The sequence below is a fragment of the Macrobrachium rosenbergii genome, chromosome 5 (genome assembly GCF_040412425.1).
Source record: "Macrobrachium rosenbergii isolate ZJJX-2024 chromosome 5, ASM4041242v1, whole genome shotgun sequence".
Classification (NCBI taxonomy): domain Eukaryota; kingdom Metazoa; phylum Arthropoda; class Malacostraca; order Decapoda; family Palaemonidae; genus Macrobrachium; species Macrobrachium rosenbergii.
This window is the reverse complement of record NC_089745.1, coordinates 11,838,418-11,858,212: the sequence shown is the minus strand read 5'-3', so window position 1 is coordinate 11,858,212 and position 19,795 is coordinate 11,838,418. Positions and strand designations below refer to the sequence as shown.

The following is a 19,795-nucleotide window of genomic DNA, read 5'->3' as shown; positions in this document are numbered from 1 at the left end:
CTCAAACCGGCAAATATGATGAAAGTGTAAGAACGGGCGATGACAGGCTGGCCTGAACTAGACAACAGTAAGTCTAAACTTTTAATACCCATATTTGGCAGTGGTTACAAACAGAAAAATAAATATATGGATACACTGCACTATTTTTTCACCATCAATACATTTCACTTAACAACGGGAGGTACCTGAAACAAAAGCACAATTATTACAGCCAAATTGCACTGTAATTGTAGAATTGTGGATGAACCTCCTATGCAATAAAACTTCCATAACATCAGCCGCTTCATACACCTAAATGTTAGGCTCATCAGTAGTACGTAGAGCTCCCTGCAGAAAACCCACTCATCACTAACAATCGATATTAATTGATATTAAAATCATTCTTCATATCCAATACCTCTTTGCATCATCCGTCCTAATTTCCGTAGGTCCTCCTTCCTCCTCCATTAATCTATCGTCGTTCATGCTTTCCACCTGACCAAACCGTCTCAAGATTCTTTTATCTAACCTTTCACTGAAGCCCCAACCTTGTATCACCTGTCTCTCCACAGTTCTCTCTCTCTCTCTCTCTCTATCTATATATATATATATATATATATATATATATATATATATATATATATATATATAATTACATAATTTATGTATATTACACATATGTATACTTATATATAAACTATAAACTATATTTATGAACAAATCAAGTAAAACCAACGAAAACAACGAAACTGATTTAGCAGTTGAAGGAACCATCTCCCTTCTTCTTCAGAATACAAATGGTCACCATTTTTCAAGAGATAAAAAATGGTTCGTATAATCCTATAGAAAACAGCAGAACTACCATCACAGTCTCAAAAGCTGAAGAACAAAAACGGTCACAGGGAGGGGGTTTGTTTAAATCCCTTGGCAGCCCAACTATATATCTGTAATTTTACAACATTCTTGACAGTGTTATTCAAAACCAATATGAGGTGAAAAATTGTCGCTGTGAATAGTCTCTGAGATTTGAATTACAGCATATTCAACAAGCTTTATTCTGTGTATCATTTTCTCCTTTTAGTTTCATAAACTTTACTCCTCTACAATTTTATCTGCATATGAAAACAAATTTTTCATAAATAAGGAAAAATATATTAAAAATTATTCACTGATCTACATAGCTAATTCTGAACTTATGACATATGTCTCGGTCCCTACAGTGTTACCTAAGCCAGGTTTTGCTTCACCAAAGTCTCACAGAGAGAGAGAGAGAGAGAGAGAGAGAGAGAGAGAGAGAGAGAGAGAGAGTTACAACCTAATCAGATATTAATAATTTATTAATACAGAATGCGTGTATGTCCAAGACAGACAGACAGACAGAGAAAATACTAATAGTTAGATATCAGTACTTTTGGATTAAAGAGCTGGTATGCTTATGCGTCTGTGTATGTGAGAGAGAGAGAGAGAGAGAGAGAGAGAGAGAGAGAGAGAGAGAGAGAGACGGTAAGCTCCGTCAGACGTAGATAATTTTTGGATAAAACGCTATAATCAACAGGATCTGAACTCTGCCACACTGAAGTTTAGCTCCCTGTTGCATCAACGTGTATTGATTCAGTTGCAGGGAACCATTATCCTTTAGTAGAAGTCCTGCAGATGTTTTAGTCTCTCTCTCTCTCTCTCTCTCTCTCTCTCTTGTCTCGGCTCTGTTGTCTCGGCCTGTGTCTCAGCTGAGAACTTATTATCTATACGTATTTTGTTTCTCTTTATCTATCTTCCGATTCATCAAATGTCCATCCCTTATGGAGTCTGGCGGAGCTTTCACTCCATATATACATATAATATATATATATATATATATATATATATATATATATATATATATATATATATATAATACATATATATATAGATATATATATATGTACATATATATATATATATGTATATATATATATATATATATATGATGACTCTCCACCAGACTACATATATATATATATATATATATATATATATATATATATATATATATATATAAAATGCATATATATTGAATATTAAATAATTGTAGGTCATTGAACGAATGAAGTGCATATGATTCTCTGGAGCAGTGTGTTAGCCGATACCCGACTGCCTAAACTTTATTAAAAGATATGCTGGGGTATCAAAGTGAAATGCCATGGGTAGGTTTTCTCTTTAAATAGATCTCATCCAAGCGTCCGGAAATGCCGGAGGCATTTGTTTAGCTGACAAAATGAAATCCAAGCCTTTTAGCTCCGGAAATGCATATAGCTTAACGAGCTGTACTTTCTGAGATTTCGACAGATAATAGCAATCATAATATGAAACAAATGATTCCTTGTAAATACTTTTAAATTTATAAATATATATGTATATATATATATATATATATATATATATATATATATATATATATATATATATATATATATATACCAATGAGCAAGGGGACGGGAATGCGAATACAGAGACATTAAACGGAGGCGGACAGGAATAACACTTTATTAGTCATTTGATTGCATGTTTATTCCCAACGTTTCATAATCCATGATTACATCATCAGGTTCTAGAATTAAAAACAAAAACATTGACAATAAAATTACAGAAAATTATGCAAAGGGCAAAAGCCAGAACATAAAAATGACAATCGACTTAAAACTTTACACAAAGGACACCGAACAGGTAAAATACAGAGAAATTAATTAAAACAAATAGAATATAAAAAAGACAAGTAAAAAAAGTAAAAAAATTTAAAAATTTATATTTAAAATATTTATGTTTTAAAACACCAAAATTTTTAAATCACATTAAGAAAACAAATAAATAAATGAATAAAAAGTGACTAAGGGTATGGGGCCAACCATGTCAGTACGACACAAATACAGAAAATGAAGTCTTCAAAGGAGAAACAAAACAACGAAAGCATTATCATTATGACAGGTACAAAGGAACAGCCGAGTCACAATTCAACTTCGGAACAAGCTGTTTATCTGAGACTCGAGTATTGGTAGTTCCAGTTGGCTAGAAGTTCGTCAATTATGTAGAAATCTTTGTTTTTCAATGGGGTTTTACAAAGATTTCGCATGACTTCTGATGTTGGAGTGTTCAGGGTTGGAGATTTTTACCCCGTACGAAAAACTTATCCCCTAATGTGAGTCTATGCGTACTTTTTAGAAGTCTCAGTGGATCCCACATAAATCCCTCGAGTTACACTTGGGGCAAGAATACTTATACACCACTCCGGAGTGACATCATAGCACAAAGCTGATCCTTAAATTTAAATAGGAGAGCCAATCGTTAGGTTGATAGAATAAGTTTAACATCATGGCACCAAAATGTTTTGAATTGTACTAGTAAATTTTGTTTAAAATGGACATCATGACAGTATGGAAATTTGGCATAAAAAGTGTAGTTTAGGTACTGTAAGAGCATATCGCTCAGTGAAAAACTTCTTGTTAAGTATTTTATTGAGGCTAAGAAAACTATCTTGACGAAAGCAATTGTGTTTAGTATTCTAAAAGAAGATATCTTCATCATGGGAAAGCTTTCAACTAGAGGTGGGAAGGGCCCTGTGAAAGAGAGTTGCAAAGATTAATTAATCTTAAAATTATAAAAACAATAACTGTAAAAATTGGCACCTAATCCTGTAAAGTCTTTTTCTAAAAATCGTGGTAGTAAAATTATTGTTATATCTGGTGACCAGAACGTCGTAAGAAACGGCAGTCGATTGTCCTCTTCCTTTCAAGAGTAAACTTGAGATTAGGTGAGAGTTAGCAAATTCCAAAAGGCGTCCGGAGTCATACTCTCTTCCACAAGAGGGCAAAGGTGTCGTCAACATACCGTACATAAAAGAGAGGATGGTAGCTGAGGGCATTCATCAGCATGCGCTCCTCCAGGGAGCACATAAAGATATTAGAGAACGTAGGTCCGAGCGGCGAGCCCATAGCCATACCATCAACCTGCTTGTATAATTTATTATTAAAAATAAAAGCTGTGTCCAGCACCGCTAGTTCAACAAGGTTTTAAAGACGAGCTGGCAAAAATTATTAAAAACAGAATCAGGCTGAGTAAAAAGCTTATTTAAAAATAATTTCAACACGTCTCATCTTCACAGGTACATTTGTAAAAGTGACTCGACATCAGACTGGTCATATAGAGATCAGAGTCCTGAGCCAGGATCATATCTTTGGAACTGACAAGAATTACAATGGTGCAATTATTCCCTGGTTAAAGGCTCAGGAGAGGTCAATACTTAGCAAGTTTGTAGCTTGAGTGTTAAAGACGCAAGTATGGGGCGTAAGGAACGCTGGGTTTGTGTATCTTAGGTAATCCATATAAAACACCATAAAGAAGACCCTGTGGAAAATAATTGCTGATACGTTTCTTCGTTGATAATATTTTCATTTTTATGTTTCTCAAAAATCTATTGATTCTATCCTCGAATTTAAATATGTTGAGTAATCAGGGATACCAATCTCAATAAATTTTGAATGATCGCTAAGAATAACATTCATCTAAAAGGGAGGAATTCTTGTTATCCTTAGCTTGGATTTCTGGCCTTCTAACTATAGACCGAGTTATAGCAGGTTTTCTTACCTTGAAGCTATCTTCCACCAGCTTAAATCCTTGCCCTTTGAGACCAATCTCAGCGAACTCAAAAAGAATTATTCAGACTATCTCAGAGCACCTTCAGGAAGCCTCGTACGCAATGGGCCCGTTTTTAAGAGGACAGACTACGACATTTTGAAGGAACTTTCAGGTGACCTTGTTATCACTAGACCTGAAAAAGGTAAGGGTACAGTGATTCTCGACAAACAAGTATATTGATAAGATGAATGTTATTCTTAGCGATCATTCAAAATTTATTTGAGATTGGTATCCCTGATTACCCAACATATTTAAATTGAGGATAGAATCAATAGATTTTGAGGAACATAAAAATGAAAATATTATCAACGAAGAAACGTATCAGCAATTATTTTCCCACGGGTCTTCTTATGGTGTTTTATATGGATTACCCAAGATACACAAACCCAGCGTTCCTTTACGCCCTATACTTACGTCTTTAACACTCCAAGCTACAAACTTGCTAAGTATCTTGTTCCTCTCCTTGAGCCTTTAACCAGGAATAATTACAATTCATTAATAATTCTTGTCAGTTCAAAGATACATCCTAGCTCAGACTCTGATCTATATGACCAGCTGATGTCAGTCACTTACAATGTACCTGTGAATAGAGACGATTGAAATTATTTCAAACTTTACTCAGCCTGATTCTGTTTTTAATAATTTTACTGCCTTTGTCTTTTAAAACCTGTTGCTGGAAACAGGACTATTTTTAATAATAAATTATGGCAAGCAGGTTGATGTGGTATGGCTATGGCTCGCCGCTCGGACTCACATGTTCTACACATTCACGCTCCTGGAGGAAAAATAAAGGATGAATGCCCTCCCAGTTACCAACATCTCTTTATGTAATACGGTACAAGGATTGACACCTTGCCCTTCAGAAGAGAGAGAGTAGTGACTTGACACGCCTTTTTGGAATTTCATAACTCCCACAACTTAATCTCAAGTTTACTCTTGAAAAGGAAGAGGACAACTGGATCGCCGTTTCCTGACGTTCCAATACCAGATAATAATAATTTTACTACCACGATTTTTAGAAAAGACTTTTACAGGATTAGGTGCGCCACTTCTTTACAGTTATTGTTTTATAATTTTGGTGATTAATTCCATGGTGTAACTCTCTTTCACAGGGCCCTTTCTCACTCTCTAGTTGGAAAGCTCCACATGAAGTGAACCTTCTTTTAGAATATTTTAAACACAATTGCTTTCCGTCTAAGATAGTTTTTAATAGCCTCAATAAAATACTTAACAAGAAGTTTTCACCGAGCGATATACTCTTACAGTACCTAAACTACACTTTTATGCCAAATTTCCATACTGTCATGATGTCCATTTTAGAACAAAATTTACTAGTACAATTCAAAAACATTTTGGTGCCATAGATGTTAAACTTATTCCTATCAACCCCTAACGATTGGCTCTATTTTTTAAATTTAAGGATCAGCTTTGTGCTATGATGTCCTCCGAAGTGTGTATAAAGCATTTTGCCCAAGTGTAACTCAGGGATTTATGTAAGGATCCACTGGAGACTTCTAAAAGGCAATATATAGACTCACATAAATAAGTTTTCGCATTGGGGTAAAATCTCCAACCCCAACACTCAACATCAAGAAGTCATGCAGAAATTTTAAAACCCCCATTGAAAACAAAGATTTGTTCTACATAACTGGACGAACTTCTAGCCAATTGGAACTACCAATACTCGAGTCTCTTATGATAAAACAGCTTGTTCCGAAGTTGAACACTCAGACTTCAGCTGTTCCTTGTACCTTGTCATAATGATAATGCTTTGTTGTTTTGTTCTCCTGAAGACTTCATTTTTCTATATATATATATATACAGGCTATGGTCTATATTAGTCACTTTTATTCATTTATTTATTTGTTTTCTGTGGAGTATTTACATGCAAATTTTAAACTACACAAACATACAATGCATTTTTTGTATACAATTACAAATAAATTTACAAACAAAATTGTCTTTAAACAGACGTTATGATTATATATATATATATATCTATATATATATATATATATGTCCCTATATATAAAAGTTTCCTTTTTATCACGACCGTGATTTTTACAATCATGAAGGTACAAATGTTTCTTAATATTTATTGTCACGCTTTTGTTTTTAATATCCCCGATGATACGTAATCATGAAGGAATGATAACCCCATTGAATAAACATGCAATCAAATGACTAATCAAGCATATTCCCTCCGCCTCCGTTTAATGTCTATATATATATATATATATATATATATATATATATATATATATATATATATATATATATATATATATATATATATATATATATATCATAAACTACAAGTATATATGCAATATATTATGTGTATATCTGCGAATTTTCTCGTGGGGAATTATGTGAAGGGAAATTTGTAAGTGCTCGAATTTAAGTGATCATTCTTGCGCTCAGTTGGCCTAGAACGTCGACTGGAGTCGCTGGATAAGTATCTGTGTCGTGTTTTCGAGACTTGAGTTTCTTCAGTCCATTTATCATATAAATCCCCGTCGGTGATAATTCCCCATCTGGAATATGTCCCGAGGTAGCGTAGAAAATTTAATAATAAAACATTTGTAGCTTCATGATTGTATATAAATGATGGTGTTTTAAAAAATTTCATATAAATATATATATATATATCATTTATATCATTATCCTTATTGCAGCTCAGGGCCATATACATGATATACAAATAGAATAAATCTATCTATATATATATATATATATATATATATATATAATTATATTTATATATATATATATATATATATATATATGAAACTGACACTAATACCTTTCTTTCATATGCATTTTAATTTTTGACATTCCCTTCTGATATTTATATATAGAATTTATATCCAAGCAGTGGGTAAAATAGATAAACATCCCTCATTAAAGAAAAATCGATTCCCAGCATGTTATGAATTGAATTATACAATTCATTTAAACAGTGAAGCATCTTAATTTGGCAATTTGATGGCTAGACTAGAGGGAAAATCATGTTGCAAATTTTTCACTTAAATTTATTCTTGTTAGCCCTGTTTTGTTATAAAGATTAACCATTCAATCTCCCAAAAATAATAATAATAAGAAAATTCTCATCATCGTGGAGTTTCTTAGGCAGACATTACGCTACCCTGCAATAGACGAAACTCATGCTAATTACCGGTCTATGCTAAAGGAACAATACTGATTTATAATAATAATATTTGGATAATTTGTTAATAATGCTAATAACAATAATTATTCAACCCTTCCTTTTATAAAGTCAACTTGTTCACCTCTATCAGTTTCTCTCTCCAGCCTGAAAGCACACTAAATATTTTAATACAAGCAACGTTATAGTAATGCCTGTATAGTTACCACATTCAGTCAAAGCTATGTAGGGACCTGTCATTTCAAAAGCTAAAATTATCTCTCTCTCTCTCTCTCTCTCTCTCTCTCTCTCTCTCTCTCTCTCTCCTTCACAGCATGATCTAGTAATGAGGAGAACTGAATCTAACCTGTAATCTTACGTACTGTACTCTCTCTCTATTATGATCTCTCAAAAATGCCTCTTAAATCAGACTTCCCTCCCCTCAAAAGTTTATTGAACCTATAAAAACATTTTATAACAAGAGAAATTTGAATAGAAAAACTCTAATGAAATTCCACTAAATCTCATAACCTGTCTCATTACCTTGTTTGCTCTCTCTCCAAATCTCTCTTGAGTAATTTCGGGGGAAGCAAAAACATCCGGCGACGAGGAAGGTCACTGTATGTTCGTACTTTATCGGAGCAAGATATGTAATTACATAATACTATGTTTGTTAATGTTGCCGATTTATTTATTTTTTTCCACTCCTCTGCAGATATTTCATTCTGTTGAAGCTCTTTGTCTATTTAATCTCTCCTGACTTGTTCCATCTCTATTCACTCCTCTGATCTCCTAATACTACTTCGCAAAAAACTGGTCTCTATAGACGATCTTCAGTCATCTCTTAACTTTTACCGACCTCCCCAGCAACTGATTTCACAACTGCAGCGTCATGCAACAGGTACGGTTACTAATGCCTCTCAGATCTCTCTCGTCTCTCGTATAATTACTCTTAATAAACACTCAGATAATAAGAGTCTCAGAAGAGTTGATCTCTCTTAACTCTCTCTCTGCCTCTTAAGTTTTCACATCCCTATATATTCTCTCTTTGCTTCTTTATTTAAATATATATATATATATATATATATATATATATATAAAGTATATATATATATATATATATATATATATATATATATATATATATAACTCTCTCTCTCTCTCTCTCTCTCTCTCTCTCTCTCCCTTCCTCTCCCTCTCTATATCTCATAACCTGTCTCTCTCTCAATATATCTTATATATATATATATATATATATATCTGCATATATATATTTATATCTCCTATATATATATATCTCTATATTTCAAACCTTCCTCTATATATATCCCTCCTCTATATTATATCCTAACCTCTCTCCTCATATCTCCTTCTTCCTTCCTATATTCCTATAATATATCTATATATAAATATATACATAATATGTCTCATATATATATATACTCTCTCTCTATATATATATATATATATATATATATATATATATATATATATATAATATACTTCTGCATATATAACCTGTATCATATATAAATCTATTAACTCTCTCCAATAATATCTCTCTCTATGTTCCTGTAATATATATAAATCCCCTATGCAATTCAATTCAAATTATTCTCTCTCTCTCTCCCTCTGCTCTCTCTCTCACTGGTGAATGTGGACATTTGAAAAGCGTCTATCCTGGAGAGGGGTGGTTGTTCCTTGTAATAGAAGTACCAATCCGTTCTCCTTTTTGGTCTCGTAACTATCCCACCTGTGCCGAGTCTGGTGGGCGTGTCAGAGGACATTGAATGCATTCACCTCGAAGACTTAAGAAGAAGTGGTTTTAGAAACAGTGTTCTTTTTTTCGCCCGCAGACTTGGATACAGGTGTTGACGCTTCCAAGACGTGCACAACAAACGGACAACACACAATCTGAGGATGTAAATACACTTGCTTTACGATGCCATCTGTACACATTCACTGATGATCAGGAGGAAGTTTATTAATCATTTGCGTTTATGTGTGTATGTGCATTTTATATATATAACATATATATATATATATATATATATATAGATATGTGTATGTGTGTATGTGTGTGTGTATATTATATATATACATATAAAATCTAGTGTGTGTACGTGCACTTTATAAAGGTATACATATACATACAGTATATATATATTCTTATATATAATATCTATATATATATATATATATATATATATATATATATATATATATATATAAATATATATATATATATATATATATATATATACATATATGTGTATATATATATATATATATATATATACTGTATGTAAACATTAAACAACATCCAGTTCAGTCTTCCTTTACTACTGATTTTCTAACCATTACCGTTACTGCCTTCTTCGTCCTAGCTCTGCCCGCAATTAATTGCAATGAACCTATCCCTTGACTGCCCAACTAGTCGATATCTTAGTCGGGGGAAAATCTGCATTGTTCCAGCAAGCCTGTGCCTTTGTGGCAAATTAGTTTAATGGCGATGGTCCAGGAATAGACTAAATTCTCAAGTGTTAGTGGTTAATCCCGTAATCATACACCGGGGGAGTGAAGAAGGAATAATTGCCTCTTTACTGTGGAATACCATTTTAATATCTTTCTCGTTTTCGGGGTACACGCCTACATAGTTTATTTTATAGTAAATGTTCTCCTTCCCTCTCTCTCGTGAAAGGCACTCAAACACACAGATTATCAGTGTAAATTATATATAGAGATATATATATATATATATATATATATATATATATATATATATATATATATATATATAATGTCATTAATTACGCGTGTTGAAAATAATAACAAGTGATTACTCGTAAGTCTAAATGACAGTCTTTTTTCACATTCACTAGATGATGAAGATTGATGTATCAATCAAATATATGGTATGTCTGTATAATAGTTTTCATGTGAAATTTAAAACTTTATATATATATATATACAGTATATATATATATATATATATATATATATATATATATATATATATATATATGTACATACATTATAAATAGATTTATATATATCATATGTGTATATATGTGTGTATGTGTATATATAAATCTATTTATAATGTATGTCTATATATATACAATTTTTTAAATTTCATATGAAAACTATTATATAGACAATAGCATATATTTCAATTGGAATCATTTAAATCCTTCACCAGTGAGAATGTGTATTAGTGAGTGACAAGCATTACAGTATGTATAAGGAACATGCAGGTGTGGAACAATGACACTGGACAGACTGGAACTGGTGGCTGTCCTGTGATGAAAGGGGTCAATCCGTCGTTTGATTTCAGTCCTCGCTCGCTACCACCTGAGTCGACTTTGATGGGTATCCACTGGAACACTTGCGCAAGAATGCGTATCAAGATCAAATCGTCCGTGAAATCCGATTTCAAGTGTCCCGACAGATTCATACTTTCAGTCTGACTGATAATGGCGGATTCCAGAGTCTTCCTTTTGTAAGGGGAGTTGCTTTTGAAAAGCTGCTCGGGCTCACTCCCATTTATGGTATGACCAGTATCCCTCATTATTGTGTAGGTACGAAAATCCCTGAGCTCTTTAAACCACATCGTAGAACTGTCATACTGCTCTCTTGGGACTGTTCAAAGCTGTGTAGTTTTTGTTCTCAGATAAATACAGATTAGATACGAGCTCTGTTTGGATAATTTCTTAACAAATTAGTTTTCAGTCTAATCAATTAGAGAGGAGGCGAGTCATGGAACAGGTGAAACAAAGAAGGGCGAAAAGGATGCCTGCAAATGACTAGGAGTAGACTTGGAGTAACATGGAAGCCAAGTTGGTTATGTATGAAGGACTGCTGATCCCACTCGCCTTTATGGAAGTCAATGTAATCGTATAATGGGCAGACTAAACATTAACAAGGATCTGATAACTAATATAGCCCCAAACCTCCGCACTACTCTGCAGCCCGTATGTCACCATGGAATCACTGCCATACCTTTATTTGTACTGGAAATAAGTAGCCCTGAGCACAAAGCCAGCTACTCGAAAAAAATAAATAAATAACAACCGTCTTATGTATGCTGAAGATAGGAAGAAACAACATTACACTTAAAATATTCCTTTAATTAACTTCTCACGATTAAAACTGAATGCACCTAAGTCCGTTACTTTAATCAACATAACTGCACTAAGATAGGATCCCTTGCCAAATAACAATAATACTGAAAGTAATATGAAAAGCAGCCAGAAAAGTTTACATATCAGTTCCTTACAATCAAAAGCCTACACGAAAAAATTCTGAAAACGATTAGTCGCAGTTAGAGTTGGAATACTTTCAAACTTTAGCCATGTAATCAGTCAAAGTACAAATAAAGATTTTACGTGAACGTTTAATCAGAAGACACTGATATGTCCCGAGTGAGAGAATGCGGCCTCGATGCTTCGCTTTCATCTCTTCAGATGTCAATTAGGAGAAGAAAATTGGACCATCTAGGGGCACTCCTCGAATATCACTCGGGGCTCGATGCAATTACATTTCTGCGTTTTATACATACACACTCACACACATACATCCACACCCACACACAGATATATAGGTGTATATGTATAATATATATATATTTATATATATATGTACACACATATATATAATATATATATATATATATATATATATATATATATATATATTATATATATATATATATATATATATATATATATATATATATATATATATATATATAAAGCAGAAATGATCCACATGATATTTGAATAACAGATGAAATGGATTATAAACACAGTAAACATTCACCCTCCGTCAGTGTGGGTGTTTTCAAACTAAAGCCGAATGTTGTGGGCAATGTAAGCTTTGTCAATGACGTTCAAACGTTCAGTGTCAACAAGGAGATCACTGAGTTATGGAACTATAAACAAAAACAAAATGGAAATTTAGAGTGACTAGCCTAAATATGAAGGATAAACACATTAAAACACACATATACACAAGTGCACACATACAAATTCAAATGCCTGGACTTGTGTTTGCATACATACACAACACTGGGATGCATACATACGTGCGGATACAAAAGATAACAGTTCTCTTATAAATACACAAGCAACATACATAAATATTGTACATGCCGTACATACGCAGACACGCGTACACACACAAACGCACAAACACTGGCATTATTTGGCAAATAACTCTCTGCCTCACCGACGTAACAAGTAGAGGAATTTGAGGCTTTGGTGTTTTCAAAGGATAGGCATCAGCAGGCAGAGCGCCGGCAATGTTATAATAATTCTTCAATTTCATCCCCGGGTATTTTCCTTCTTTTGTTCAGCTGTTGCTGTTAATGAAGGTATTGCAAAGGGATATCAAAGCACCCTCCCCCACCCTGGTGTGCTTCTGTTGTCCCTATTATACAACAGTACTGCATGCCTGAAACCTATTCCATGGTCTCAACCTCAACTATGTTTAGTTAGGTAGCTATGCTGTATACCTAGCACGCACGTATTCTTCGTTCTAATCTCACACCTAATCCTCTACCAGTTACGTAGAACTGATTATTGTCCATGTAACATTCCTCTGCTTCATTACAATTTAGTCACTCCTTGTCAGTAACTATCGTACTCCTGATAACATCCTCTTATCCAAGCGAAAGCTTATGGATTAACTATTGCACGCAGTAACTTTTTGGGCCTGAATTTCTTGCTGGTGCCCTTTTTGGAGCTAGAACTTGCCATACGTTTTCCTCTAAAAAATGCTTCAAAAGATACTGGGGTAGCTAGCCTCTGAAAGGTGTGTTATATAAGTTCATTTTCCCGATCCAGGTATTGCAGATCGCATATCCTGAGAGCTCAGAAAAACAGACTGTACGAGAGTTTGACTTTTTCGTTTTTGGTAGAAGGCATTAACAGCGAATATAGCCTTCCGTGTTTGTTGCTTTCTTATACACTTGGATAGGTAATGTGTGGGTAAATTTATCAGGCATGACCTAGACGTCTAGAAAAGAAGAACCATTATAGTTCTCATGAAAATGTCGTTTAAGTATCTAACGAATACAAAAGGTTGTCTACAAATATATCAACAGCACTCTAAAACACTCATTAACTAGGAAGAATGGGGTTAGATTCACTTTGTTCCAGATTTTCTACCACAAGTTCACTGCATGTGTAGACACAACAACTTTTTCTATGTTTAATTGGAAAGTATATGATCCAAAGTTCGGTGTATCCATTAGGTCACCCCCTCCCCTCACCTATCTTACTTAATTCATGAATAGCATTTCCTGAAAAGAAATTCACTGAATCCCTTTCTAATCTTATCGAACCACTTTTCTGGGCACCTCAAGTTACAGAGTTTTCTATGGGGAATAATGGAAAGGAGAGCTACTGATGACTCAAAAACCGAAACTCCCATTGGAACTTTTCAAAGGGAATTCTTCCGACTGAAGACTTCATTCTTTGGTTGTTCTTCTTTAGGTAAAAGGGCAACATTGGCCCTTGCATATACTGTAAATACCAAAGCCACAAACTCATGTTTCTGTATGAATGAAAACAGTGAATATTCCTCGTGGGACATTTGCAGTTTTTATTTATCAAGTCCAGTTTACTATTCTTCATTCAAGTGTGCTACTAAAAGGTTTAGTAAGCAAAGCCAGCCCCTTATCAGTCAAAACTATTCCAACCAATCATTTGAAACGATAAAACGAGATTACTTGGGGACGGGAGAAAACAAGATTTATTGAGAGCTTTGTCTACAAGTGCGACGTGAAAATATTGTCAAATAACAGGTACATTTACGAGCGTTGCAACGGGAAAATATAAAAATGTCCCATTAAGTTAAGTATGCCTTATTTTAACCAGACCATTGAGCTGATTAACAGCTCTCCTAAGGCTGGCCCTGAAGAGATTAGATTTTATTTTTACGTGGCTAAGAACCACCATTACCTAGCAGCGGGACCTACAGCTTACTGTGGAATCAAAACACATTACAACGAGAAATGAATTTCTATCACCAGAAAATAAATTCCTCTAATTCTTCATTGACCGTTTATATATATATATATATATATATATATATATATATATATATATATATATATATATATAGTATATCCTATAAAACAAAGGATGCGGCAAGTCCATAGCTTATTCATAGGAGTCATCACTATCAAGCTATCAAGATGGCTCTGAATGTAACTGTAAGGTACCAGCTCCAAGTAAGGCAAACTTTCTCGGAAAGTTATCGTCAAAAACAAATAAAACTTAGACCATTGTTACTGCGGACAAATATAGCCGTTGTGTCTGAAATGTGTCTACAAATGATAACCCTTGTCACTGAATATTAAAAACTGGATATTCATTCTCTTGAATCTGACCGTCTCGGCTGTCAATTGACAAAAGATTCTGTACTTTGTCAATATTTTTCTCTCAACTCAAGAGGGGTTTATCACTTTTCAACAACGCTAGGGTACGTTAATGCTTTTGCCTATACTGTGAGCAAATGTACCAGTAAAATATCTTGAAAACGTAAATATATATATATATGTATATGAGAGACAGAGATATATATATATATATATATATATATATATATAGAGTGTGTGTGTGTGTGTGTGTGTCCTTCGATTAACTACCAGCTGTATGAAATTCAAGGGTCCATAAAATAAAAATTGACAAAGGAAAATCACATTTAGGCTGACATTCCTTCACCCCAGATCACTGATGAAAGCAATGTTTCGAAGGATCCGTCCACCAGACTAGACCCAGGTGACAGCCAACGATGAATAACGCAAAATGGGAACTTGAAGCACGAGTTAATCGCCATTTCTAATAATACTAAAGTCTTTATTCCCCACCTGTACACTCTATATGAGTCCTCTCGTCATGTCCCTAATTTTCACATTGTCCAATGATTAGGACTGAAGTAGTGCAGTATCCTTTTGTCTATTTCCTCACACTTTTACGATATGCTTTCCAAAGAAAGCTTTATATCCGACAGAGAAGTATATACTAGCTATTTCCCTATCTCTTCTATTTTCTCAGATATACTCCCAACCGTTAGTTCTTGCATATACCTTATTTCTAACCTCCCTATTCTTTTGTTTTCCAGGTATCCTGCAGGACCAAAGCGGAGAGGTCAACCTACGGACTCTAAACATTCAAGAACAATTACAAGTCGATCCTGGCCGTCGATGCCTTCTTGGGGAAGTCCCTCGTCAAAGATGAAGTTCCTATTATTGATTAACTGCCAAAAGCTGTGATAATTCAGCCACAGTTACAATGAAGGGCCTTAACACAATGATGTAAAGTTGCTACAACTGGTGCGTCAAAGCAGCCAGGAATCACGCCTTTAACCTTCATCACAGCAAGTGCCATCAACAACCCCTTAGAGTCCCACCTTCCGTCAATGATCCTCTCTTCTCTCATTTGCATGAATTCATTGTGAATTCCCCCACCCAGTTCCTGATTCCTCACCCAACGTTTCCCACTTCGCATTTTGCAACCGCAGTATACATTAAAGCGGCCGCTAAACGACTCTTACCTATTAAAGTAAAGAATAAACCGCCCGTCACTAACTCTCCCACCCCTCCCCCTAACACACACAATCGATGACGTCACCTGGTGACCTTTGCTCTTCACAATGGTCTTTCAGCATTTCCCTCCAGTTCTTGAAAACGCAAAGTGCTGCTAATCCCATCACGTGACCAGCTGGGTCTCAGCCTCTTTAAACGTCCACTGCTCCAGCGAGGATTCCCCAGAACATGAGATATCCAGCCATGGGACCTTTGCAGAGACATCGAACTTGCCTTCTCCTCTTCTTGGCCCTGGTTCTTGTGACATCCTACGCCATCTTCATCAGTTTCTTCGAGACGTCACATCCTTTCAATGGTAAGAAGTCAACAACTATAAATCTGCACTTAAAAACAAATATTCTTTACTATGCTTGGTCTATGATGCAGGCTGAAAGGATAAGTTTTAGCACTTTTCACTGGTAATGAGAATTGCTTCTTGCATTTTAATAGGAAGCAAAGAACACAAGTTCAAAAAGGATTCAGGTTAATACACACACATACATACACACACACACAGACAACACACACACACACACACACATATATATATATATATATATATATATATATATATATATATATATATATATAATATATAATATATATATATATATAATATATAAATATATATACTCTAAAATTTAAGAATGAAGAAGATAATGTTCACGGTCAAATTCAGCTTTAATCACATAATACAGAATGAACTGCCTCTGTAAAAAACTTCCACATCAGCTGCTTCATTCACTTTCATCAAGGCTTAGCAAGACTGCAGGGCCCAATAGTTCTCCCTTTCCTCCTTTATCCAAGTACTTCAAATTTACACACTTTACCACCCGATCATTCTCCATTTCTTCCTCATGACTAAACCATATCAAAACAAACCGATGACTCATCTCACCTACACAATCATTTTATCCACTTATTCAATATATGTACATATTTCTCAACCTTTCCGCCATTCTTATGCTATACTACGCAGACAATCCATCTCACCTTTAACCTTCTATCTTTTATTTGCATTCCACATTCACATTTCACTTCGAGAGGTGCCTCAACAAAATTTCATTCATTCTAATCTCGGCTTCCACAGGCACAGCAATTCTTTTCTAAGTCTATTACACAAAACCTACTGCCTTCACTGCTCTACCTATTTTGGCTCACCAATTCTCTCACTTCAACATAATCCGCACATTTAATCCCAAATTCCTTCCATTCCTCTGATATTCACATTTATCTCCCAGTTTTTCATTTCCCTTACAGCCTTACTCTTTTCCGCATTTCAACTTTCTCTCTCAGCGAATATTTCCAGCCTTTCAATGGTGTATTCAACTTCACCTCATCGACCCCAGTGAAGACTATCACCTGCAATTATCAGATATCCAACGCTCCACTTCTGACTCATTTTCTTATCACCCAACTTTACAACATCCCAAGTCCTACCTCCGACTTCTTTCATCACTCCATCCACGAAGATATTCTACAGACATGGAGATGTAACACACTCGTGTCTTAAACCCACTAATACAATAAATCAGTCAATCCCCCGTTCAAATTCTAACATGTGCTTCGGTTTCATTACAGAAAAATTATGCTCAGGTTTCATTACAGAAAAATTATCACATCCTGTATGAGCACTGTACTCGAGAACAAAATACTCTTTTTCACAATTTTCCTAATGCTATAATGTACATGGGTGAAGACTATTTACCTATTATTGTCACTATGTTTTAAAGCCATGACTCCAGTACAGTATACTGGGCCCTTCAAAGAATGCCCTCGGTTACCCTTTGAAAATGACAAATAAATTTACCAGAATTAACCGTCAGCAATATGTAGAATACTGGTATAACACAATGCTGATGCTATCAGTCAGGATGCTGATAAGATATGCAGGTGTTTCGAAATTGGAGGCCCGCCCACTCTACAGCATAAACTAAAACTGATATGGGCAAAAACAAAAGTAATTCAGAACAGGTATTTATTTAAGTTTCTCTCTTAGTATTTAATACTTTGTGTGGCCTCCATCTGCCTGTACCACAGCCTGCATTCTTGAGGGGTATGATTTCAGCAAATCGCAAAAAAGCTGAGACTCAAAAACTCCATTTCCTTGAGCACTTCGGTCACCTCTTTGCAGGTCGTCGAGGCTCGGTATACCATCATAGTTCACTGTGCGCACTTCAACACGATCCTTTAAGATACTACCAATGTTTTCACACACATTAAGGTCAGGGGAGCTACCTGGAAATTCACTTGACGAGAAGAAATCGATACCATTTTCGAAACAGCTCCTGTGTCTGAAGAGCCTTGCAAAAATGTGACTTCTTCAACAGATAACACATTTTCAGGATCCTTGAGGAAAGGAAATACTCCTCCAGTAAGCACAGTTTCTCTGAAGTGTTCGCCATTCCATGACTGTCCTTTTTCTTTGATGATCCACATTAACCTTTTGGCTGTGAAACAGAGAAAAACTCCCAAACATTCAGGAAATTTCACAACTTGGTAATATCATCCAACTTTGCAGCCCAAATGATGTCATTTTTATGATTTGGCTTCCTGACTGTGTAAATGAAGAATTCATCTGATGCGGCAACATGGAGAAAGTCAGCTTCATCCCAATCTTTAAGAAATGAACCACAAAACCATGCATGGTCTTCTCTCTGTTGCTGAGTGATGTTGGGCTTGTTGATAACATGAAATGGCTTGATACCAGATTTTTTCAACTTATGATATATAGCACTATAACTTCTCTTCTTTCCCCTTTTTGTTTCTAGTTCAAGCGCCAATTTACGTAAAGACTTTCTTTGGTCTACCCACTGCCTCAGCTATGATGTCTTTGACTCCTGAGAAAGGTCTTCAGGCCTTCCAAGATTCTCACTCTTTTTAAGATGACGGTCATATGGATTTTTGTTCCAGTTTCTTTTTAACAAAGGACTCATCTCTTTTAATGTATTTAGCTATCCAGGAACGTGATATGAAGATGCGCCAGCATCCTGGCCTCTCTGAAGGTTATAGCCCGATTCGGTCAATCCATCTGATTTCCTCCCGAGTCGTTAGCCATGGCTGTATCTAGCTCTGTCAATCAGTCTGAAAATACAAGAAATGTAAAATGAAAAATAGCTTAATAGAAACTTAAAATAATGTACTTGGAGATAGGCTATATCAGAAAACTTCATAACTTTCCATTTGTTCTGTGGAGGGGAGGGGCGCTCTAATTTCGAAACACCCGGTATTACAGATTAAAATGTTATCGAATTTTTTTTATAAATCTCAAGGTAGTATCTTTCCAAAAATTAAATGCACGTAATATGGGAGAATGCTGAAAGAGGGCTAATTATTTTATGAATTAATTCCTATTCATTAATCTACTTTTCTTGACGTTCTTAAGGAGCCCTCGTCCTTACCCCAGT

The 19,795-nt window shown here is 34.9% G+C and overlaps 1 protein-coding gene across 2 annotated transcripts in view; it reads left to right on the top strand.

Annotated features, from left to right (window-relative positions):
• Positions 1–19,795, top strand: part of LOC136838515 (uncharacterized) — a 113,835-nt gene that overhangs the window by 67,445 nt on the left and 26,595 nt on the right. For both annotated transcript variants that reach the window (XM_067103601.1, XM_067103602.1), the window contains exon 2: positions 15,926–16,704. In XM_067103601.1, coding sequence (XP_066959702.1) covers positions 16,578–16,704 — 127 coding nt within the window. In that variant the 5' untranslated portion in view covers positions 15,926–16,577. The remainder of the gene's footprint in view (positions 1–15,925; positions 16,705–19,795) is intronic.